Genomic DNA, 23834 nt, shown 5'->3' with positions numbered 1-23834 from the left:
TTTGCACTCATGAACTCCTGGGTAGCTTTGGCTGTATGATTGGGGTCATTGTCCATCTGTACTATGAAGCGCCGTCCGATCAACTTTGCGGCATTTGGCTGAATCTGGGCTGAAAGTATATCCCTGTACACTTCAGAATTCATCCGGCTACTCTTGTCTGCTGTTATGTCATCAATAAACACAAGTGACCCAGTGCCATTGAAAGCCATGCATGCCCATGCCATCACGTTGCCTCCACCATGTTTTACAGAGGATGTGGTGTGCCTTGGATCATGTGCCATTCCCTTTCTTCTCCAAACTTTTTTCTTCCCATCATTCTGGTACAGGTTGATCTTTGTCTCATCTGTCCATAGAATACTTTTCCAGAACTGAGCTGGCTTCATGAGGTGTTTTTCAGCAAATTTAACTCTGGCCTGTCTATTTTTGGAATTGATGAATGGTTTGCATCTAGATGTGAACCCTTTGTATTTACTTTCATGGAGTCTTCTCTTTACTGTTGACTTAGAGACAGATACATCTACTTCACTGAGAGTGTTCTGGACTTCAGTTGATGTTGTGAACCGGTTCTTCTTCACCAAAGAAAGTATGCGGCGATCATCCACCACTGTTGTCATCCGTGGACGCCCAGGCCTTTTTGAGTTCCCAAGCTCACCAGTCAATTCCTTTTTTCTCAGAATGTACCCGACTGTTGATTTTGCTACTCCAAGCATGTCTGCTATCTCTCTGATGGATTTTTTCTTTTTTTTCAGCCTCAGGATGTTCTGCTTCACCTCAATTGAGAGTTCCTTAGACCGCATGTTGTCTGGTCACAGCAACAGCTTCTAAATGCAAAACCACACACCTGTAATCAACCCCAGACCTTTTAACTACTTCATTGATTACAGGTTAACGAGGGAGACGCCTTCAGAGTTAATTGCAGCCCTTAGAGTCCCTTGTCCAATTACTTTTGGTCCCTTGAAAAAGAGGAGGCTATGCATTACAGAGCTATGATTCCTAAACCCTTTCTCCGATTTGGATGTGAAAACTCTCATATTGCAGCTGGGAGTGTGCACTTTCAGCCCATATTATATATATAATTGTATTTCTGAACATGTTTTTGTAAACAGCTAAAATAACAAAATTTGTGTCACTGTCCAAATATTTCTGGACCTAACTGTATCATTGGTGCAGCCTGTGCAGCTGCCAAGGGACCCAAAAGGTTAGGGGGCCCATTTCTACCTCCAAAGCAGTAAAACTTGTGCATTATGATGATCTATTGGACCACAAAGGGTCCATATATTGTTCTAGCAAAGGGGCCCACTTCTGTCTGAGTCCGCCAGTGCCGCAGCATGCCAATTTCTTTTGTGGGTAGACTGAGTTTTCTGTGCAACCTTCTATAATTTGATCAGCGCTTGTTACAGGGAACCTGTCACCAGATTTGGGGTCTATAAGCTGCGGCCACCACCAGTGAGCCCTCATATACAGCATTCCAACATGCTGTATATAAGAGCCCAGGCCACGCTGTATAATGTAATAAACACTTTTATAATACTCACCTACGGGGCGGTCCAGTACGAAGGTCGTCGCTGCTCTCTGGTCCGGTGCCTCCTCAATCTTGTGCGATTGCTGTCCTCTTTCTGAGGCCTACATCATCCACACTAGCCGGCATTGAAGTCCTGTGCAGGCACACTTTGATCTGCCCTACTCAGGTATTATAGTGCGCATGCGCAGACGGTGTTTAACCTTTCCTCATGCCTGTGCAATACAGTACTTTGATCTGCCCTCAGCAGGGCAGATCAAAGTGCGCCTGCACAGGACCTTAATGCCGGTTAGTGTGGATGACGTAGACGCGTCATCCATACTGGACTGGGTTGAAGGAGGACGGAGATTGCAGCAGAGATGTGGTGACAGATCGGAGAGGAGCGACACCCATCGGACAAGACCGCACCTTAGGTGAGTATAAAAAGTGTTTTTTACGTTATACAACGAGGCCTGGGCTCTTATATCTAGAATACTGTATATAAGAGCTCAATGGGGGTGGCTGCAGCTTATAGTCGCCAAATCTAGTGACAGGTTCCCTTTAATGGTCCATTCAAAAGAGGCCTATACAAAGTGTATGTGGATAGAACAATTATTAAAGCAAACCTGTCACCAGTTTTTTCAGTATTGACCCAAAAGTATCACCTTCTGCAGCTCCTGGGCTGCATTCTATGAAGGTGCACCTTGTTCCTGACTCCTCTTGCAGACCCCAGAAATAACTTCATAAACTCTGACCGCCACGTAGGAAAATAACCTGTTCTGGTCAGATGGACTTGCTTTTTTTCGGCTCCTGTCCTCCCTCCTGCCGCTGTTTGCTGTCCTCCTTTGACGATTGATGTGTCTGACGCCTCCGACAATCGGGGTAATGGTTTTTGGGGTTTATATCTGCTGAGACACAGGTGGCATCAAGCCCTCCCTGGGGATAGTAATAGAGAAGTGCGTGTGCACATAGTGTGGATGACTTAGGATGCCATCCACATGAAGCAGGGAAGAGAACAGCTTCGAACAGAGAGGAGCAATGCCCTTTGGACAAAGGTCTTACGTTATACAGAGCGGCCTGGGCTCTTATATACAGTGTTCTATAATCTATATATATAAGAGCTGTTGTGATTACTCGTGGTTACTTGCTAATCCCGCCCCCCATTCCCATTACCACACGTGGTTCCGCCCCCCGCCATTACCACATGCGGCTCCGCCCCCCGTCCATTACCACAAGCGGCTCCTCCCTCCACCATTACCACATGTGGCTCTGCCCCCCGTCCATTACCACACGCGGCTCCGTCCCCCGCCCATTACCACATGTGGCTCCCCCCTGTTCATTACTACATGCGGCTCCCCCTTTCCATTAACACACGCGGCTCCGCACCCTGTCCATTACCACACGCGGCTCCCCCCTGTTCATTACTATACACTTTATTACTATACTCCCCCTTTCCATTACCACACGCGGCTCCGCCCCCTGCCATTACAACACGCAGCTCCGCGCTACGTCCATCACCACACGCGGCTCCCCCCATCCATTACCACACGCGGCTCCCCCCGTCCATTACCACATGTGGCTCCGCCCCCCCATCCATTACCACACGCGGCTCCCCTCCATCCATTACCACACGCGGCTCCGCCCCCCCGCACATTACAGACAGCTCTGCTACATCTACACTCTAAATCCCTCCTGACCCCACACAAACTTCACCTCATCCAGCACCATGACAACCAGAACAGCAAAGTCCTACATACACTGAGGAGCTGATCATGTGACCCCCCTGACTCCTCCCCTCCATGTGACATCATCACAGGTCCTGTAAGTACAGAAACAAATCCTGTTATGTACATTGCACATCGGGGGAGAGCTGTATACACTTAAGGGAGTGCTGTATACCAGGGAGGTGAGCTGTATACTCTTGGGGGGAAGCTGTATACCCTTGGGGGAGGGGAGCTGTATACCCTAGGGGGAGAGGAGCTGTATACCGTTGGGAGGAGCTATATACCAGGGAGGTTAGCTGTATACCCTTGGGGAGGAGAGCTGTATACCTTTGGGGAGGAGAGCTGTATACTCTTGGGGAGGAGAGCTTTATATGTCGCGGGCGGAGGAGAGGACGCTGCGCTCACCCACTGCTCGGGTCCGGCTGCTGCTGCTGCTCGGTGGTGGCTCGAGCGGTGGGCCGGATCCCGGGGACTCGAGCGGCGTTCCTCGCCCGTGAGTGAAAGGGGGGTTGGTGTGTGATTTGGGGATATTGTCCGTGACGCCACCCACGGTTGTGGTGAAGTTGTGACACCACTGCTGCTCTGGACGGGGATCCCGGGATCGATGACAGGGAGCAGCTTGGATGTTGGTTCTCCCCTCCGTGGGTAGGGGGTTGGTTGTCCCGGGGCCCCGGTGAGGGTTTTAGGGATGGCAGGCAGGGTCGCGGGGGCAGCACTGTGCCGCACGGGACTCGTGGTGCTGGATTCTGGGCGAGGGTCGCCTCCGTTGCAGCTGGGCGGGCTGCCAGGGCCGTCGTCCTCTCTGTCGCGGCTGAGATGGAAGCCGGGATGGGTGCCAGGGTGGTAGTAAAGGTAGGGCCCGGGGGCCGCAGGTCTGGGCCCTCTCCCACAGACACTGTGGGCTCCGCTACCGGTGGCAGGGGTAACGGGTCGGTCGGGGCGTCGGCCGCGGGCATGGGCAGTGAGGGAGGTAGCATGGTGGACGGCAGCAGGCCGGGCCCCTCAGCCGTATCGACCGATCCCTCGGGGACATAGGGGCGTGGGTCGCTTACCCGCTCCTCTGAGACCACCTCCACTTCGGATGCCCAAACGGTTGCGGCCAGGCCCTTCATCTCTGACGTCCACTTCGCCAGCATAAAGTGGACTTGGGCCGGGAGCTCCTGGCACATCTTGCTTCTGGATCCAGGAACGTGTTTCAGCAGAGTCCTGGCGTCCCTGCACGCTGCAGCGCTAGTTACATGCGGCTGCGACCACCACTCCTCCAGCGGTTCCGTCGGGTGCAGACATCTTGTTTCCGTCCCCCTTAGTCTTTTTCCGGCTCCTCCTCTATAGGGGCGGGGTTTCGGCTTTCGCGCCTCCACTACTCGGGAAGACGCTCGAGCGGGGACTTTTCGCGCCCAAAATAGCGGCTTCTCAAATTTTTTGACCGGACACCTCCGGCGGTCACAAGGCGCACCTCTACCAGACGGCAGAGCGGTAAGATCCTGTTCATGACGCCAAGTTGTCGCGGGCGGAGGAGGGGACGCTGCGCTCACCCACTGCTCGGGTCCGGCTGCTGCTGCTGCTGCTCGGTGGTGGCTCGAGCGGTGGGCCGGATCCCGGGGACTCGAGCGGCGTTCCTTGCCCGTGAGTGAAAGGGGGGTTGGTGTGTGATTTGGGGATATTGTCCGTGACGCCACCCACGGTTGTGGTAAAGTTGTGACACCACCGCTGCTCTGGACGGGGATCCCGGGAGCGATGACAGGGAGCAGCTTGGATGTTGGTTCTCCCCTCCGTGGGTAGGGGGTTTGTTGTCCCGGGGCCCCGGTGAGGGTTTTAGGGATGGCAGGCGGGTTACGGGGCCTGGTGAGGTGCAGGGTCGTGGGGGCAGCGCTGTGCCGCACGGCACGGTGGTACTCACTCAGCCAGTAATTCACACAGAGTCTCTGGTCAAACAAACGGCTGGATGGACGGGTCCCACAGGTGGCTGCAGTTGTTCTCCTCCCGGTAGGTTGATGGTGACTGCCTTTCCCTGCACCTGTGTTGTGTTTACGGTTCCAATGGCTTCCCACCGGTAACCCGCTCCCCAGCTTGGATGGATGCTGAGGAAGCCCCTTTTGCCCGCAGGCTCTGGCCCTGGGAACTGTAGCCTTGGCGGTGACTGTGTTTCCCTCTACGGTGTGAGCTGGTGCCTTCAATCGGGTCTTGACTGCTGGGAAACCCCAGAGGTTCCCTTCGCTAACGGATTTGCCCGGTTTTACGGCGACTCCTAGCCTGGTCGGGGTCTGTAGGCCCTGCCGAATGGTGCTGGCGTCTCTTCACTCCCCGATCCGGTACCGGCGGGCCACCGCCCATCCCCGGTCCGTACGGTTCACTCCAATCAGCCTCTCCTGCAGACGGTCACCACCGTCTGCCAACCTTGCTGTCTGTGCCTGGGCCACACACCCGGACACCGTCAGGCTGCTCCTTTACTACTCCACTCCAAAACCCATCTGCAACTCTTCCCGCCTCCAGGACTGTGAACTCCTCGGTGGGCGGGACCAACCGCCTGGCCCACCCCCTGGTATGGACATCAGCCCCAGGAGAAAGGCAACAAGGATTTGTGTTTGACCTAGGTGTGCCTAGCCGGGGTGTGGGGTGTGTTGGTGTAGTACCTGTGACGACCTGGCTTGTCCAGGGCGCCACATATACCTTTTGGGGGAGCTATATACCAGGGAGGTTAGCTGTACACCCTTGGGGGGGAAAGCTGTATACCCTTGGGGAGGAGAGCTGTATACCCTTGGGAAGGAAAGCTGTATACCCTTGGGGGAAAGCTGTATATCCTTGGGGGGGGGAGCTGTATACCCTTGGGGGAAGAGGAGCTGTATACCATTGGGTGGAGGGGAGCTGTATACCCTTGAAGGAAGAGCTGTATACCCTTTGGGGGCAGGACAGCTGTATTCTCTTGGGGGGAGAGGACAGCTGTATACCTTTGGGGAAACTATACACCAGGGAGGTGAGCTGTATACCCTTGAGGATGAGAGCTGTATACCTTTGGGTGGAGCTATATACCAGGGAGGTGAGCTGTATACCCATGGGGGGAGAGCTGTATACCCTTGGGGAGGAGAGCTGTATACTCTTGGGGAGAAGAGCTGTATACCTTTGTGGGGAGGGAACCTGAATACCCTTGGGGGGAAAGCTGTATACTCTTGGGGGAGGGGAGCTGTATACCCTTGGCGGAGGGGGGTTGTAGACCCTTGGGGGGGAAGGGAGCTATTTACCCTTGAGAGGAGAGCTGTATACCCTTCAGGGGAAAGGACAGCTGTATACCTTTGTGGGGGAGCTAGATCCCAGGAAGGTGAGCTGTATACCCTTGAGCCGAGCGTTTGCTGGCTGAGAACAGCTAGTGATGTATATAAGGGCTCACTGGTGGTGGGCGCAGATCATAAGGGAAAACCTGGTGCCTTTAATCTGTCCCATTGTGTCTTAAAATGCAATATAACCCTGATGTCATTAGTCACCTATTGTCCTATCTGGTGATAGTTTCTGGTTTATGCGACACTGCTGAGGAAGACTGGTCTAATACCCGTAGCGCTATCACTATAGAGACACACATCCGCCAGTAAGCTGATAAGCCTCTTCAGTTCTCTACGCATGCTCCATGGCCATACTAGGGCGTGGTTTAGAGTCTCCATATGGCAGCACGTATTTCTCAGCCTCTTCCATTCGCGCATGGCTCTTGTCTCAAGCAGGGCGTTGTATTCGCAAGCTGATGGGGCACGCAGGCGCAGTCCACACCCGGACTCTGATCACTTCCTGGTTTGCATCTGTCGGTGCTCGTACCATGACAGAGGGCTCCGCGGAGCCTCCCCCCTGCCCCGGGGCCCGGCGCCGCCGGCTTCTTCTGTCTCTGCCCAGTGTGTTCCCGGGACGGACACGAGCAGTTCCAGAGCCTTCAGTCCCTTCTCCACCCCCGTCTCCCCCTCCTCCACCCGCGGTGCCGGCCTGCCCTCCGCAGCCCCCGGCTTCCCCAGGGGGCCAGGACTCGCTCTTGGAGTGCCCGCTATGTCTGGTCCGCCAGCCCCCCGAGGAGCTGCCCGAGTTACTGAGCTGCCGCCATCGCTCCTGCCTGCGCTGTTTGCGGCAGTATCTCCGCATCGAGATCACCGAGAGCCGTGTGAACCTGCGGTGCCCGGAGTGCGCGGAGCGGCTCAGCCCCCAGCATGTGCGGGCCATCCTGCGGGACCCCCAGCTCACCCGCAAGTACGAGGAGTTCCTGCTGCGCCGCTGCCTGGCGGCCGACCCGGACTGCAGGTGGTGCCCTGCCCCTGACTGCGGGTGAGCCTGTGCTATATTGGGGTGGCCCTGCCAGACGTAGTGGGTGCGTTAGTGGGTGGCCCTGCTGGATGTGGTGGGGGGCCTGGCCGTGGTGTGGGCAGCAGAGGTGGGTGGCCTTTCTGGATGTGGTGAGTGCGTTAGTGGGGGGTACTGACGGACGTGGTGTGGGCAGCAGTAGTAGTGGGGGGTGCTGCCGGACGTGGTGTGGGCAGCAGTAGTAGTGGGGGGCGCTGCCGGACGTGGTGTGGGCAGCAGTAGTAATGGGGGGCGCTGCCGGACGTGGTGTGGGCAGCAGTAGTAATGGGGGGCGCTGCCGGACGTGGTGTGGGCAGCAGTAGTAATGGGGGGCGCTGCCGGACGTGGTGTGGGCAGCAGTAGTAGTGGGGGGCGCTGCCGGACGTGGTGTGGGCAGCAGTAGTAGTGGGGGGCGCTGCCGGACGTGGTGTGGGCAGCAGTAGTAGTGGGGGGGCGCTGCCGGACGTGGTGTGGGCAGCAGTAGTAGTGGGGGGCGCTGCCGGACGTGGTGTGGGCAGCAGTAGTAGTGGGGGGCGCTGCCGGACGTGGTGTGGGCAGCAGTAGTAGTGGGGGGCGCTGCCGGACGTGGTGTGGGCAGCAGTAGTAGTGGGGGGCGCTGCCGGACGTGGTGTGGGCAGCAGTAGTAGTGGGGGGCGCTGCCGGACGTGGTGTGGGCAGCAGCAGTAGTAGTGGGGGGCGCTGCCGGACGTGGTGTGAGCAGCAGCAGTAGTAGTGGGGGGCGCTGCCGGACGTGGTGTGGGCAGCAGCAGTAGTAGTGGGGGGCGCTGCCGGACGTGGTGTGGGCAGCAGCAGTAGTAGTGGGGGGCGCTGCCGGACGTGGTGTGGGCAGCAGTAGTAGTGGGGGGCGCTGCCGGACGTGGTGTGGGCAGCAGCAGTAGTAGTGGGGGGCGCTGCCGGACGTGGTGTGAGCAGCAGCAGTAGTAGTGGGGGGCGCTGCCGGACGTGGTGTGGGCAGCAGCAGTAGTAGTGGGGGGCGCTGCCGGACGTGGTGTGGGCAGCAGCAGTAGTAGTGGGGGGCGCTGCCGGACGTGGTGTGGGCAGCAGCAGTAGTAGTGGGGGGCGCTGCCGGACGTGGTGTGGGCAGCAGCAGTAGTAGTGGGGGGCGCTGCCGGACGTGGTGTGGGCAGCAGCAGTAGTAGTGGGGGGCGCTGCCGGACGTGGTGTGGGCAGCAGCAGTAGTAGTGGGGGGCGCTGCCGGACGTGGTGTGGGCAGCAGCAGTAGTAGTGGGGGGCGCTGCCGGACGTGGTGTGGGCAGCAGCAGTAGTAGTGGGGGGCGCTGCCGGACATGGGCATCAGTCTTGGGGGTATGGTGTGGGCAGCAGTCGCGGGCTTTCTCACGGCCGTGGACGTGCTGCCGGACGTGGGCAACAATTGTATTGGACGTACTGCCATATGTACAGTATGTGACGATGAACGTGGTGTAGGTAGTTGTGGACATGGTGTGGGCAGTAGTAGTGGACCTACTGCCAGATGTGAGCAGCAATAGTGGGTGTGCTGCTGGATATGGAGAAGCAGCAGTAGTGGCCATGCTGCTGGACGTGGGTAGTAGTGGCCGTGGTACAGGCAGCATTAGTGAACATGGTGTGGGCAGCAGAAGTGGACGTGCTACTGGACATGTGCATCAGTAGTGGAGGTACTGATGGACATGGTGTGGACAGCAGTATTAGACATGCCGCTGGACTTGGGCAGTAGTGGATGTGGTGTGGGAAGCAGTAATGGACGTGCTGCTGTGTGTGGGCAGCTGTAGTGGACTTGGTGCCGGGTGTGGGCAGCAGCAGTAGTGGATGTGGTGTGGGCAGCAGCAGCAGTGGATGTGGTGTGGGCAGCAGCAGCAGTGGATGTGGCGTGGGCAGCAGCAGCAGTGGATGTGGCGTGGGCAGCAGCAGTGGAAGTGGCGTGGGCAGCAGCAGTGGAAGTGGCGTGGGCAGCAGCAGCAGCAGTGGAAGTGGCGTGGGCAGCAGCAGCAGCAGTGGAAGTGGCGTGGGCAGCAGCAGCAGCAGTGGAAGTGGCGTGGGCAGCAGCAGCAGCAGTGGAAGTGGCGTGGGCAGCAGCAGCAGCAGTGGAAGTGGCGTGGGCAGCAGCAGCAGCAGTGGAAGTGGCGTGGGCAGCAGCAGCAGCAGTGGAAGTGGCGTGGGCAGCAGCAGCAGCAGTGGAAGTGGCGTGGGCAGCAGCAGTGGAAGTGGCGTGGGCAGCAGCAGTGGAAGTGGCGTGGGCAGCAGCAGTGGAAGTGGCGTGGGCAGCAGTGGAAGTGGCGTGGGCAGCAGTGGAAGTGGCGTGGGCAGCAGTGGAAGTGGCGTGGGCAGCAGTGGAAGTGGCGTGGGCAGCGGCAGTGGAAGTGGCGTGGGCAGCGGCAGTGGAAGTGGCGTGGGCAGCGGCAGTGGAAGTGGCGTGGGCAGCGGCAGTGGAAGTGGCGTGGGCAGCGGCAGTGGAAGTGGCGTGGGCAGCGGCAGTGGAAGTGGCGTGGGCAGCGGCAGTGGAAGTGGCGTGGGCAGCGGCAGTGGAAGTGGCGTGGGCAGCAGTGGAAGTGGCGTGGGCAGCAGTGGAAGTGGCGTGGGCAGCAGTGGAAGTGGCGTGGGGGGCAGCAGCAGCAGTGGAAGTGGCGTGGGCAGCAGCAGCAGCAGTGGAAGTGGCGTGGGCAGCAGTGGAAGTGGCGCGGGCAGCAGTGGAAGTGGCGTGGGCAGCAACAGCAGCAGTGGAAGTGGCGTGGGCAGCAGCAGTGGAAGTGGCGTGGGCAGCAGCAGTGGAAGTGGCGTGGGCAGCAGCAGCGGACGTGGCGTGGGCAGCAGCAGCGGACGTGGCGTGGGCAGCAGCAGCGGACGTGGCGTGGGCAGCAGCAGCGGACGTGGCGTGGGCAGCAGCGGACGTGGCGTGGGCAGCAGCAGCGGACGTGGCGTGGGCAGCAGCAGCGGACGTGGCGTGGGCAGCAGCAGCGGACGTGGCGTGGGCAGCAGCAGCAGTAGCGGACGTGGCGTGGGCAGCAGCAGCGGACGTGGCGTGGGCAGCAGCAGCAGTAGCGGACGTGGCGTGGGCAGCAGCAGCAGTAGCGGACGTGGCGTGGGCAGCAGCAGCCGTAGCGGACGTGGCGTGGGCAGCAGCCGTCGTAGCGAACGTGGTGTGGGCAGCAGCGGACGTGGCGTGGGCAGCAGCAGTCGTAGCGGACGTGGCGTGGGCAGCAGCAGTCGTAGCGGACGTGGCGTGGGCAGCAGCAGTCGTAGCGGACGTGGCGTGGGCAGCAGCAGTCGTAGCGGACGTGCTGGACGTGGGCAGCAGTAGTGGGTTGTTAGGCTATTTTCACGTGTTGTTTTTTTTCTCCAGCAAAACCTGCTTCCACAAAGGAGGTTTAGCTGTTTGTTTTTTTGCTGCAATTTTGGTGTCATTTGTACATGTTTAATTTACCACAAACGCAGCAAAAAACAAAGTTGTGTTGTTTCAGCTTCAGTCAGGAATAAGTGTGTGTGTGTGTGTGTGTGTTTTCTGAAATCGCAGCTTTTGCTGGGACTGTAAAAAGCAGCTTTAATTTGCATAAACCTCATGTGCCATGTTCCAGAGTAGCTAGTATAGTCTGTACTGAGAGTACACTACCAGATATCAGCTACAGTAGATACAGAAGCATTTAGGCTTTTGTGTCACCTACTTGCACAGCGCTGTACTTGTTGCTCAGCTTTTCTTCACCCACAGCTGGTAAGAAGCCCCAGACGGGTCTATTACCCTTATTCATAGGCCTAGTGTGATGTAGGCTAGACGTCTTTCATCCCATTTGTCTCTCTTCCTGCTGTATGGAGTGGCGTTGTCTGCTGCTACATGGTGATATCTAGCCTACACTGTACCACTATATACTGCATATAACTGTACTATTGGGTTCTGATAAATTACACAAATTCTGAAAACGTTCCAGCAGATTGCTGCTACATCCCAGCAGTAGAGATGTGGTGAGCAAGGCCGGCTCCTGTGCCTGCGCTATGCACTCCCTCCCCCTTTTGTCTGCCCAGACAGCTGCTTGGATCAAGTTACAACAGCCAGTGAGAAGCTTTGCCTTTCCATGTGTAATTATTATATACCAAGGTGCTATCTTGACTTGTCAACAAATACAGGAGAAGCAACTTAGAGGCATTTCTGAATGAGGAAAGTGATTACTGGCTCTGTTTGTTTTTACAGAGAATACACACATCAGCAAAAAATAATTACATAGAACAACCCTTTAAGGCCACGTCTCACTAAGGCTGGGTTCACACATAGCGATAGCGTCAACGACGTCGCTGTTATGTCACCATTTTCTGTGACGCAACAGCGACCTTGTATGTCGCTGTTATGATCGCTGCTTAGCTGTCAAACATAGCGACGCAGTAGCGATCATAACGTCGCTACATGTGCAGGGAGCCGCGCACACTGCTTAGCGCTGGCTCCCTGCTCTCCTAGCTACCCGATGTGTACTGCAGCTACATGTGCAGGGAGCCGCGCACACTGCTTAGAGCTGGCTCCCTGCACTCCTAGCTACAGTACACATCGGGTTAATTAACCCGATGTGTACTGCAGCTACATGTGCAGAGAGCAGGAGCCGGCACTGGCAGCGTGAGAGCGGCGGAGGCTGGTAACGAAAGTAAATATCGGGTAACCACCTTGGTTACCCGATGTTTACCCTGGTTACAGCTTACCGCAGCTGCCAGATGCCGGCTCCTGCTCCCTGCTTGCTTCATTTCGTCGCTCTCTTGCTGTCACACACAGCAATCTGTGCGTCACAGCGGGAGAGCAACAATAAAATAACGAACCAGGGCTGTGTGTAACGAGCAGCGATCTCACAGCAGGGGCCAGATCGCTGCTCAGTGTCACACACAGCGAGATCGCTAATGAGGTCACTGCTGCGTCACAAAAACCGTGACTCAGCGATCTCTCTGTGTGTGAAGCACCCCTAAGGCTACTTTCACACTTGCATTGAACGGCATCCGTTGCATTGCGTTGTGTGACGGATGCAACGGATGTGTTGCATATAGTGGCACAACGGATGTTGCAAAACAACGCAATCCGTTTTGCTTTTTTTACAGTTTTACCGTCGGCAGACTATTGGGAACGATCAGCCGATCGCTAACAGTAGCCGGCCGCCGGGTGATCAGCCGATCGCTCACAGTAGCCGGCCGCCGGGTGATCAGCCGATCGCTCACAGTAGCCGGCCGCCGGGTGATCAGCCGATCGCTCACAGTAGCCGGCCGCCGGGTGATCAGCCGATCGCTCACAGTAGCCGGCCGCCGGGTGATCAGCCGATCGCTCACAGTAGCCGGCCGCCGGGTGATCAGCCGATCGCTCACAGTAGCCGGCCGCCGGGTGATCAGCCGATCGCTCACAGTAGCCGGCCGCCGGGTGATCAGCCGATCGCTCACAGTAGCCGGCCGCCGGGTGATCAGCCGATCGCTCACAGTAGCCGGCCGCCGGGTGATCAGCCGATCGCTCACAGTAGCCGGCCGCCGGGTGATCAGCCGATCGCTCACAGTAGCCGGCCGCCGGGTGATCAGCCGATCGCTCACAGTAGCCGGCCGCCGGGTGATCAGCCGATCGCTCACAGTAGCCGGCCGCCGGGTGATCAGCCGATCGCTCACAGTAGCCGGCCGCCGGGTGATCAGCCGATCGCTCACAGTAGCCGGCCGCCGGGTGATCAGCCGATCGCTCACAGTAGCCGGCCGCCGGGTGATCAGCCGGCCGCCGGGTGATCAGCCGATCGCTCACACTAGCCGGCCGATCGCTCACACTAGCCGGCCGATCGCTCACACTAGCCGGCCGATCGCTCACACTAGCCGGCCGATCGTTCGGTCGCCGACAATGTGTGGGGGGCAGGAGCGGGGGGGAGGAGTGCGAAGTGGGTGGAGCCGAGCGGGGCCATGGCTGAGGACGTCAGTGCCGCGGGGACTGCATCGCTGGGGGACAGGTGTGAGAGTGTGAATACATACGGAGTGCGCGAGGGGGCAGAGCCGAGCGGGGAAGTGTCGGGCTCCCGGCACACGTAACCAGGGTTCCTTGGTTACCCGATATGTACCCTGGTTACGGGTGCAGGGAGCCAGACAGAGCATGCGCAATGAAATCCAAAGGATTCCGCTGCTCAAAAAAAGTTACATGCTACGTTCCTTCCGCCCGACGCAGCGTCAAAATAACGACGCTGCGTCAAAATAACGACGCTGCGTCGTCCGGCGGATGCAGTGCTGACACTTGCGTTACAGTGCGTCATCCATACAAGTTATGGAGAATAGCGCAGTGCGTTAACGGACTGCGCTATTCTCCATAGTGACGGTCTCCGCTGAACGCAAGTGTGAAAGTACCCTAAGCAACATTGCTAGCAACATCACTGATGAATCACACTTTTTGTGACGTAGCAGCGATTTTTCTAGCGACGTTGCTGTGTGTGACATCCAGCAACAACCTGGCCCCTGCTGTGAGGTTGCTGGTTGTTGCTGAATGGCCTGGACCATTTTTTGGTTGTTGGTGTCCCGCTGGGCAACATGTCTGACACCATATCAACAACGAGCAACTTAGTTGGTGACTCAGAATTCAACGACGCAGGCGTGGTTTAGCCTTTTCTTTACAACGCCCTCTTCAACTCCGATTGGTGGTCACAACTACAGCTTTAGGCAACAAGGTCTCACTTCCGTCCTTTGTTCACGAGCACATACTGCTTACAAGCACACAAATAGCTTGCAAGTAGAGAAGCATGACTGCACTGTCAAATAGGGATATAATAGCGATCATTGATAGAAGTGTCCTATAAATAGAGTAAAAATGGAAACGCAGTTGAGACCCCTAAACGATGCCCAGTCGAGAAACGTGGAAGAACAATAGATGAATCGATATGGAGTCACAGCCCGGAGGACTCTACTGCGATCTGCAATCCAGAACCTTTGGATGGAAGCAAGGCAAGGCTGCCCAGTCACAACGCACTTCTGACCACCAATAGGAGTGGGGCGCGGAAAAGGCAACGTAGATGCACGCCTATATGTTGCTAATCGTTCAATGTGACAGGGTCTCAGTGACCAACGATGTTGTTGTACAAGTTGTCATGGATCGTTGGGGCGTCGTTGTTAAGGTCCGACTGTGTGACATCTCACCAGCGATCTCCTAGCGACTTACCAGCGATCCCTATCAGGTCGCATCGTTTTCGGGATTGCTGGTACGTTATTTAGTGTGACGGTACCTTTAGGGCTTGTTCACATGTAGCGTTTATACGTGATCCTAGTACGTATAAAAACTGGCACATGCTTCTCAGAATTACTGAAGTGTGAAAGAGGCCTTAAAGAGTAACTGCAGTCGTAAAATTTGTCTGAAATGGGAGTCTAGGTACCAAGCAATGTTTACGGGTGACTTGTCACCAGCTCAAGTGTCTGATTGTGCTCTAGCTTTACTCCTGTTGTTTCCCCTGAGTATTCCAGTTATTTTTCTTCATCTGCCGTACAGTTCCAGGTGTGAGCCTTTAGTACTTATTCTTATGCTCTTTAACCCCTTCACGACCATGGACGGATATATCCGTCATGGAGCGTGTCCCGTTAAGCCCCGCCCCCTCCCGTGGGCAGGCGGCAGCGGTCGGCACACATAGCTGTTTTCAACAGCTGACGTGTGCCTGCTAGCCGCGGGTGGAATCGCTTCCACCCGCGGCCATTAACCCCTTAAATCTTGCTGCCAAAGTCTGGCAGCAAGATCTAAATGCGCGCGTCCATGTTTTTTACTTACCGCCGCCCCCACCGGAAGTCACGTGCGTGATCACGTGACTATCGGTGGTTGCCATCGTAGCACAGGGTCATGTGATGACGCCTGCAGCTATGATGTTTCACTTTCGTTTTCCCTCGGCCGAGAGCAGAGGGAAAAAGAAAGTGACTGTATCTGCTGTTTACAGCTGTGTATAGCTGTGATCAGCAGATAGATAATAGCGATCGGATTGCTGATCGCTTTAGCCCCCTAGGGGGACTAGTAAAATAAAAAAAAGTTTAAAAAAAAAAAAACAAAAATCACCCCCCTTTTCCCCCCATTGAAAATTAAAGGGTTAAAAAATAAATAAATATACACATCTGGTATCGCCGCGTTCAGAAATGCCCGATGTATCAAAATATAAAATCAATTAATCTGATTGGTAAACGGCGTAGTGGCAAAAAAATTCCAAACGCCAAAATTACGTTTTTTGGTCGCTGCAAGTTTTACGCAAAATGCAATAACAGGCGATCAAAACGTAGCATCTGCGCAAAAATAGTACCATTAGAAACGTCAGCTCGAGACGCAAAAAATAAGCTCACTGAGCCATAGATCCCAAAAAATAAGAACGCTACGTGTTTCGGAAAATGGCGCAAAACGTGCGCCACTTTTATTGGACAAACTTGTGAATTTTTTTTAACCCTTTAGATACAAGTACACCTATACATGTTTGGTGTCTACAAACTCGCACCGACCTCAGGCATCATACCCACACATCAGTTTTACCATATAGTGAATAAAACATCCCAAAAACTATTGTGCCATCACACTTTTTTTGCAATTTTTCTGCATTTGGAATTTTTTTGCTGTTTTCCAGTACACTATATGGTAAAACTTATTGTTTCATTTAAAAGTACAACTTGTCCCGCAAAAAACAAGCCCTCATATGGCAAGATTGACGGAAAAATAAAAAAGTTACGGCTCTCGGAAGAAAGGGAGCAAAAAACAAAAACGGAAAGTGCCCCGGGGCTGAAGGGGTTAATATGGGGGTGGAGCACTAAGTAAAGGGCTATATCTCTGGAACAGTATAGGGGGTAAAAAATGAAACTGGAATACTCAAGCGGCCAACCAAAATAAATCAAGAGCCCAAATTGACCCCTTTTGAGCTGGTGACTGGGCTTTAAAGTAACACATTGTGGTAGCTGGACCCCCATTTCTGACACGTCTCCAGGATTTGTCTAAAACTTTATTAAAGTCATGTAGCGCTCTGAAAGATGTATACACAGACTTTTACTAATGCATGCAAGATGTGCTCCGTTACTAAAAAAAAACAAACCTTAAACAAACAAAAGACTACCTGTTTTAATTCTCATGTAATTGAGGCCTAAGTTCTCTGGGAGTTTCAAAGCACTTCCCTTCCCAACTCCAAAGCACCTCCCACGGCTCTGCCTCTCCTTCCCTTCCCTACTCCAAAGCACCTCCCATGGCTCTGCCTCTCCTTCCCTTCCCAACTCCAAAGCACCTCCCACGGCTCTGCCTCTCCTTCCCTTCCCTACTCCAAAGCACCTCCCACGGCTCTGCCTCTCCTTCCCTTCCCTACTCCAAAGCACCTCCCATGGCTCTGCCTCTCCTTCCCTTCCCTACTCCAAAGCAACCTCCCACGGCTCTGCCTCTCCTTCCCTTCCCTACTCCAAAGCACCTCCCACGGCTCTGCCTCTCCTTCCCTTCCCTACTCCAAAGCACCTCCCATGGCTCTGCCTCTCCTTCCCTTCCCAACTCCAAAGCAACCTCCCACGGCTCTGCCTCTCCTTCCCTTCCCTACTCCAAAGCACCTCCCACGGCTCTGCCTCTCCTTCCCTTCCCAACTCCAAAGCACCTCCCACGGCTCTGCCTCTCCTTCCCTTCCCAACTCCAAAGCACCTCCCACGGCTCTGCCTCTCCTTCCCTTCCCTACTCCAAAGCACCTCCCACGGCTCTGCCTCTCCTTCCCTACTCCACCTTGGCAATGATTTATTTTCACATCATGCGCTTTATTAGAACCCCCCCACACACACACACAATTTGTAATCTTGGTTTTTCACACTGGCTGCTGGAGCTTTTTTGACCTCCGGCTCTTTCAGGATGAGTTTCCAGGAGTTTTCTTATTAGCAGAACTACAAGGAGACATTTCGCCTCTATACATATCTAATAAGACAGGATCCACTAATCTCAATACTTGCTGTCACGCTGCTCCCCTTCCCGTCACATGATGGTGATGTATGGGGATCATACCTATCAGACATTTATCTTCCCTTCTAGCCATCTCTCACAAATGTGAGCTATGGAAAAACCCTTTAAGTAGACCTTCAGTGAGAACCAAGTGCAGGATTAAAACAATGTTGTTTTGCATTTGTATATACCAATAGTCCATTCCCCTCCCCCCCCCCCCCATCAGTGGTGCTCGATGGCTGACTATTGGTATATACTGTATGTAAAAACAAAACTCCAGGGCTTGGTTTTTCTGCCATCTTTCTCTCCAGTGCCTCATCTGGCTGTAACTACACAGGAGCAGCATCCTGCGTTGCTAAGCAGTGGACGGAACAGATTTAGAAAGCCTCTTGGCAAACAGCGGCGCTCGGAGACCATTCACTGGGAGCCTCCAGTGGGAGGATTTCTATTACAAGCATAGATGTGGGGATAACATGCATATTGCCTTTGATATCTTGAGCATTGAGGCTGGAAATATAGATTGCAGTTATTAAAAGGGTTGTCCTTTTGAATTTATTTCTTCAAACCCCCAGTAGTCTAATGACCCCTCTAACTCGTCCAAGCCTTCAGATCCACATTGACAATTTTTCTTACATAATTGTCTGCATCCAGCTCCTCCATACCGGCTCTGCTCGGTGTGAAGTTGGGTGGTCGTTCAGTACTGCCCATGTGACCACTGTAACTACATTTCCCACAACCACTGTTTCCCATATTCAGGCCCCTGCCCTCGCCCACGCATGGTAGCTGCTCCTCCAACGACACCGTGATCTGCTATTGAGCCGCAGGAGATGTGGTGGTTTCCATAGTTTATAATATATCCGTAAATGGCATTTTTGTCTCTTCCTACTACCCTATGTAAAGGTTTCTAATCCTCCTATTCTGTATTATTGCAGATATATACCTTGTTATGGATCCTCTCATGGCTCCAAAAACGTTTGCCCATAGCAACCAATCATGGTGCAGCTTTAATTTTAGCAGAGCTGTTGAAAAAAGAATACTGAGCTCTGTGATTGGTTGCTGTGGACAACAATGAAAGGTTTTCTCTTTGCAGTATAGATAGAGCTGTATTTATAGTGTATTATATAGGTAGGAGCTGACTTTTAGAGATCTGGATAGATATATTCACACTTTTAATAAGAAAGCTGATTGGTGGGTTAGTGACTGACAATTTTGCTCTTGCTTTGTCTATCACACAGTTCAGTGGCGAAGTCAGATAGGAGAATATTTGTTCTTCCTTCTACAGGAGTAGGTGCACAAGGCCCATTTTCATGATGTGCAGTGAGAATGGAGCAAATACACATGCACTGTATTACTGAAAAGAAGATACTCCCTATTAGAATAGTGTCACAAGGATATTTTTGCAGGCATAGCCAATTGTCATGGCGGCATAAGGATATGTGGAAACTACAGATTCTGGCACTGCCTGCTAACTTCTGTCTGTGATCAGTGTAGGGAGACTTGATTGTTGACCCACAGACTTGTGGTTCATAGGCAGACTAGCAAGAGTTAATTGCTGCTGGGCTACTTGTTAATCTCTTTGAGCATTCTGTGATGGAGCCAGACACGTTTGTTCCCCTCCTATATATGCTACCAGGACTATTCCATTAGTGCCAGCTATAGCTGTCCTATACTGGCCTGGTGAGGTGTTGTGATCCAGACTTACTGGTGAACATTAAGCATTGTTGCTGTGAGCAGTTGTGGTGTTGACCTTTGTTGTCATTTTGTTCCTGCTTTCCTGCTCTTGCTTTTCTCCTTAGTCTCTTACTGCAAATTCACAGGATCAAACAGTATATCTGCATTTTGGTTTTCCCCATCTGATTTAAATTTGTGTTTCCGCCACCCTCCTGCTCCTACCTTCCCTGGGGTGGTGACAGATTTGAACTGGTCAGGAGAAAAGTAAGGCATGTGACTGCGGCATCTCCACTTTTAGGGATAGCCTAGGGTGCCCTATCATGAGGGGCAGTATAAAAGACCACTATCCCTCGCCATCCTGCAGTCGCATCGTGACAAATGGCATGTATCTACTGAGCATGTGTAGCCTGTCATAAAATAACTACATAATGTATCCATGAGCAACCAAGTGTGCAAATTCCTCTGACGTGAGTCTTTAGGTGGTAATCTCTGGAGCCTTCAGCACTTTTGCAAATTGATTGTGTTTGGCAAGATAATTTGAGGATATTAAGACACTGAACTGTGATTTGGTATAGTGAGTATAACTCTTAAAGTGACTGTCAGCACAGAATGACTTTTCAAACCAGGGTGGATTTGATTTAAATCTAACTGATTTAAATCACGATTTAAATCACTAGTCAGTAAGGCTTGATTTAAATCAGTGATTTTAAATCAAAGTTTCTACCTAAACTAGTTCTTGCTACTTTTAACATGCAAGTAGATGAAGATTTTTAGAATCACTTTTTATATTACTTTTTTCTCCCCAGTTTAATGGGTTAATCATTCATATTTGGACACCACTGTTCTGTTGTACTCATTCGCGCCACCAGGCCTTGCATCTTTGTTGCATCGTTTGCATTTTGCACGCATGCCTGCCTTACCGATAGGCGAAGGAGCTTCATTAAAATATTCCCAAACTGGGTCTCTTTTACGGCCTGCTGCCATTATAAGGAAAGAATGTAATAAACCTCAGATCGTACACACAAACAGATCCAGACTTGTCTGTCTGTGGCTATGCTGCAGTATTGTGCTCAAAGTTTCACTTTCATTTTCTTGTCTGCTTGCCCTTCCTCCTCCTCACACTTAGTCACATTCTTGTGTTGTGCAGATCTATTCCACTCCAAACAATCAGAAACATATTGTCTAACTTCTTGGACTTGGCACTGAAGGGGTTGATTCTGTATTCATAGGTTTGTAGAACAATAGGATTAAGGTATTTTCTTCATCGTTCCTTATGTGAGACCCAGACCATGGGTGTATAGCTTCTGCCTCCGGAGGACACACAAAGTACTACACTAAAAGTGTAGCTCCTCCCTCCGAGCATATACACCCCCTGGATGACAAATCTAACCAGTTCAATGCTTTGTGTTCAGGAGGTCACACACACACATGCATCCTCTGATTTTAAGATTTTTGATTTCAAAGATTTGGAAGAAAAGCGGGTCCAGTCTGGACTCCCGGCATGTCCCTTCTCACCCCACTGTGTCGGCGGTGCTGTTAAGGTTGACTTTACAAGGCTGTTGCCTTCTCATGCCGCGCTCCTTCACCATCCTCTGGGGCTCTGGCTTGAAGTGGGAGCCATCACGGTTCTCTCTGCTCTGCAGGAGACCGGTCTCCATCCGAAGCCCTGTCAGGATCCTGCCGGACGGAGCGTTTACCCCCCCCCGGGACCTGGCCCTGCGTCTCAAAAGCTAAGTATTGAGACGTTATTCAGGGGTCCCGGGTACATTTATTGAGGGGAGAGTGTGTTTTTTAACTCTGCTGTGATTTCCGGCCGGTTCTCTGGGTTTTTCCTGAGAACCGCGCCGAGGGTGCCTGCTCGTCGGCCGCATGTAAAAATCTAGGCCCCGGCTTCAGTTGCAGCCTAGTTTCGTTTTCAGTTCCCCTGCATGTCAGTCTTGCAGGGGAACAGTGCGGCGCCGCACACCGGCCGTTCAGCAGAGGGGAGGACACTCCTCTCTGAGGAGATGTTTCCCTCCCCTGTATCTCTCCTTGGCCCTCCGGTTCCCGCTCTTGGGCTATACCCCGCCCCCCCTCCTCACTCCGGCGCCATTTTCTCAGCGTTCACTCACTGATCGGCGCCGACTGCTGCAACTTCTGCAAACACTGGGGGTCCGAGCTGTGGAATCCGGAGGGCACACACAAACCGGTCTGGTAAGCCACAACCTCTGGCTTTACTTTATATGCACTGCATGTAAGCTCATTCTGCCTGAACCGAGCACATATCCACATTGTGATGCCTGCTCGAACATAGTGGTGCCTCAGCCTGGAGCCTCCTCAGGGGTTCCTCTGGCTGCTCCGGCCCCGGTGGCTGAACCCCCGGCTTGGGTAGCATCTTTTTCCAGTGCTATCTCCCAGTCTTTTGCCGACTCCATGGGACAGCTGTCCCGGACTCTGCTGACCATGCATCAGCCCCCTTCTCAGGGTGCCTCTGCTGCTCCGACTCGCTCTGCAGAGCTAACAGAGCATGTTTTAGGACCCCGTCCTCCTAAACGGAGACGCAGGGACTCTTCTCCTTCCTCGTCCCACGGCTCTGATTCACAAGCTGAATTGCAGGACGAGAAGGATATTTTTACTGTGGGCTCAGACGCTACCTCTATGTACCCCATTGATTTATCTGAGGGTGATGCGGATGTTAGTGACTTGATTGCATCCATCAACTCCGTACTGAACCTCAATCCACCAGTGTCAGAGGAACAAGCCTCTCTGGTAGAAAAACACCAGTTTACCTCACCCAAGAGAGCAAGGAGTACGTTTTTTAACCACTCCAGTTTTCAGGCCACTGTTACCAAGCCCAGGGCCTGTCCTGACAAACGCTTCCCAAAGCGTAGTTCTGATGACCGTTTTCCCTTTCCACCAGAAGTGGTCAAGGAGTGGGCTCACTCACCAAAGGTAGACCCTCCGGTGTCTAGAATCTCAGCCCGGACAGTCGTATCTGTGGCCAATGGCACCTCTCTTAAGGATCCCACTGACCGCCAGGTTGACCTTCTGGCCAAATCTGTATATGAGGCGGCAGGAGCCTCGTTCTCCCTGTCCTTTGCAGCAGTGTGGCTCTTAAGGCAGTTTCTGCCTCTCTGGCGGAGATACATTCCCTCGCCAGGGACTCTATACCCGAGATGGTTGCCTTAACTTCCCAGGCTTCGGCTTTTTCATCCTATGCCATGTCTGCCATTCTGGAGGCTCACCGCACGGCGGTGGCTTCCGCTAATTCCCTCGCGATCCGCAGGATCTTGTGGCTTCGAGAGTGGAAAGCAGACGCTTCTTCTAAGAAGTACCTTGCTGGGCTCCCCTTTGCTGGGTCCCGGCTGTTCGGTGAACAACTGGATGAAATTATTAAGGAAGCTACTGGCGGGAAGAGTACTTCCTTGCCACAAACTAGAACCAGGAAACCTGTCCAGGGCAGGAACCAGTCGAGGTTTCGTCCCTTTCGTTCCTCTAACTGGTCATCCTCTAAGCCCTCAGCTTCGTCCACTAACTCAGCCAAGGATCGAAAACCCAGCTGGCGCGCGAAGCCGCGTCCTCAGAAGAACGGAGGAGCCGCTGCCACTAAGGCAGCCTCCTCTTGACTATCTGGCTGCGCCAGCAACGTCCTTGGTCGGTGGCAGGCTCTCCCACTTTGGCGACGTGTGGTTTCAACACGTCTCCGATCAGTGGGTGCGGGATATCATCTCCCACGGCTACAGGATAGAATTTTCTTCCAGCCCGCCAAACAGATTTTTTTATGTCCACTCCCCCCTGATCCAAAGCCGCCGCCTTCTCTCAGGCCGTGGCATCCTTGCAGGCCAACGGAGTAATTGTTCCAGTTCCCGCCCGGGAGCGGTTCAGAGGTTTCTACTCAAACCTCTTCCTAGTCCCCAAGAAGGACGGTTCCTTCCGGCCCATCCTGGATCTCAAGCTTCTCAACAAGCATGTTCAGGTGCGGCACTTTCGCATTGAATCTCTGCGACCGGTCATTGCCTCAATGACCCAAGGAGATTTTCTAGCATCCATCGACATCAGAGATGCTTATCTGCATGTGCCAATTGCAGTTTCACACCAGCGTTGGCTACGCTTTGCAATCGGAGAGGAACATTTCCAATTCGTGGCTCTCCCCTTCGGGTTAGCCACGGCCCCTCGTGTTTTCACCAAGGTCATGGCAGCAGTGGTTGCGGTTCTGCATCTCCAGGGGTTGGCAGTAATCCCCTACCTGGACGACCTTCTAGTCAAGGCTTCTTCCAGTGCAGACTGTCAGCGGAGTGTCTCGCTCACTCTCGCCACGCTTGTCCAATTCGGGTGGCTTGTCAATCTGCCCAAGTCCACTCTGACCCCGACCCAGGAACTTGCGTACCTAGGGATGCAATTCGAGACTCTGCCGGCACTTGTGAAGCTGCCCTTAGTCAAACAGCAGTCCCTTCATCTGGCGGTGCGTTCTCTGTTGAAGCCCCGCCGTCGTTCCATCAGACACCTCATGCAGGTGCTGGGTCAGATGGTGGCGTCAATGGAAGCGGTTCCCTTTGCCCAGTTCCATCTGCGTCCTCTGCAGCTGGACATTCTCCGCTTTTGGGACAAGCGGACCTCTTCCTTGCACAGGCTAGTGGCTCTGTCGCCACAGACCAGGAGCTCTCTTCAGTGGTGGCTTCGGCCCCTCTCTCTGTCTCAGGGACGCTCCTTCCTGACTCCGTCCTGGGTGATCCTCACCACGGACGCCAGTCTCTCCGGCTGA

At 53.9% G+C, this 23834-nt stretch overlaps 1 protein-coding gene across 1 annotated transcript in view; it reads left to right on the top strand.

The window, feature by feature from the left end:
- Positions 1-6947: 6947 nt before the first annotated feature.
- Positions 6948-23834, top strand: part of RNF19B (ring finger protein 19B) — a 48383-nt gene continuing 31496 nt past the window's right edge. The window contains exon 1 of the mRNA XM_075336180.1: positions 6948-7518. Coding sequence (XP_075192295.1) covers positions 6953-7518 — 566 coding nt within the window. The 5' untranslated portion in view covers positions 6948-6952. The remainder of the gene's footprint in view (positions 7519-23834) is intronic.

This window comes from Anomaloglossus baeobatrachus, chromosome 2, assembly GCF_048569485.1.
Source record: "Anomaloglossus baeobatrachus isolate aAnoBae1 chromosome 2, aAnoBae1.hap1, whole genome shotgun sequence".
In the NCBI taxonomy this organism is placed as follows: domain Eukaryota; kingdom Metazoa; phylum Chordata; class Amphibia; order Anura; family Aromobatidae; genus Anomaloglossus; species Anomaloglossus baeobatrachus.
The sequence above is the reverse complement of the archived record's forward strand: the minus strand, read 5'-3'. Positions and strand labels throughout refer to the sequence as shown.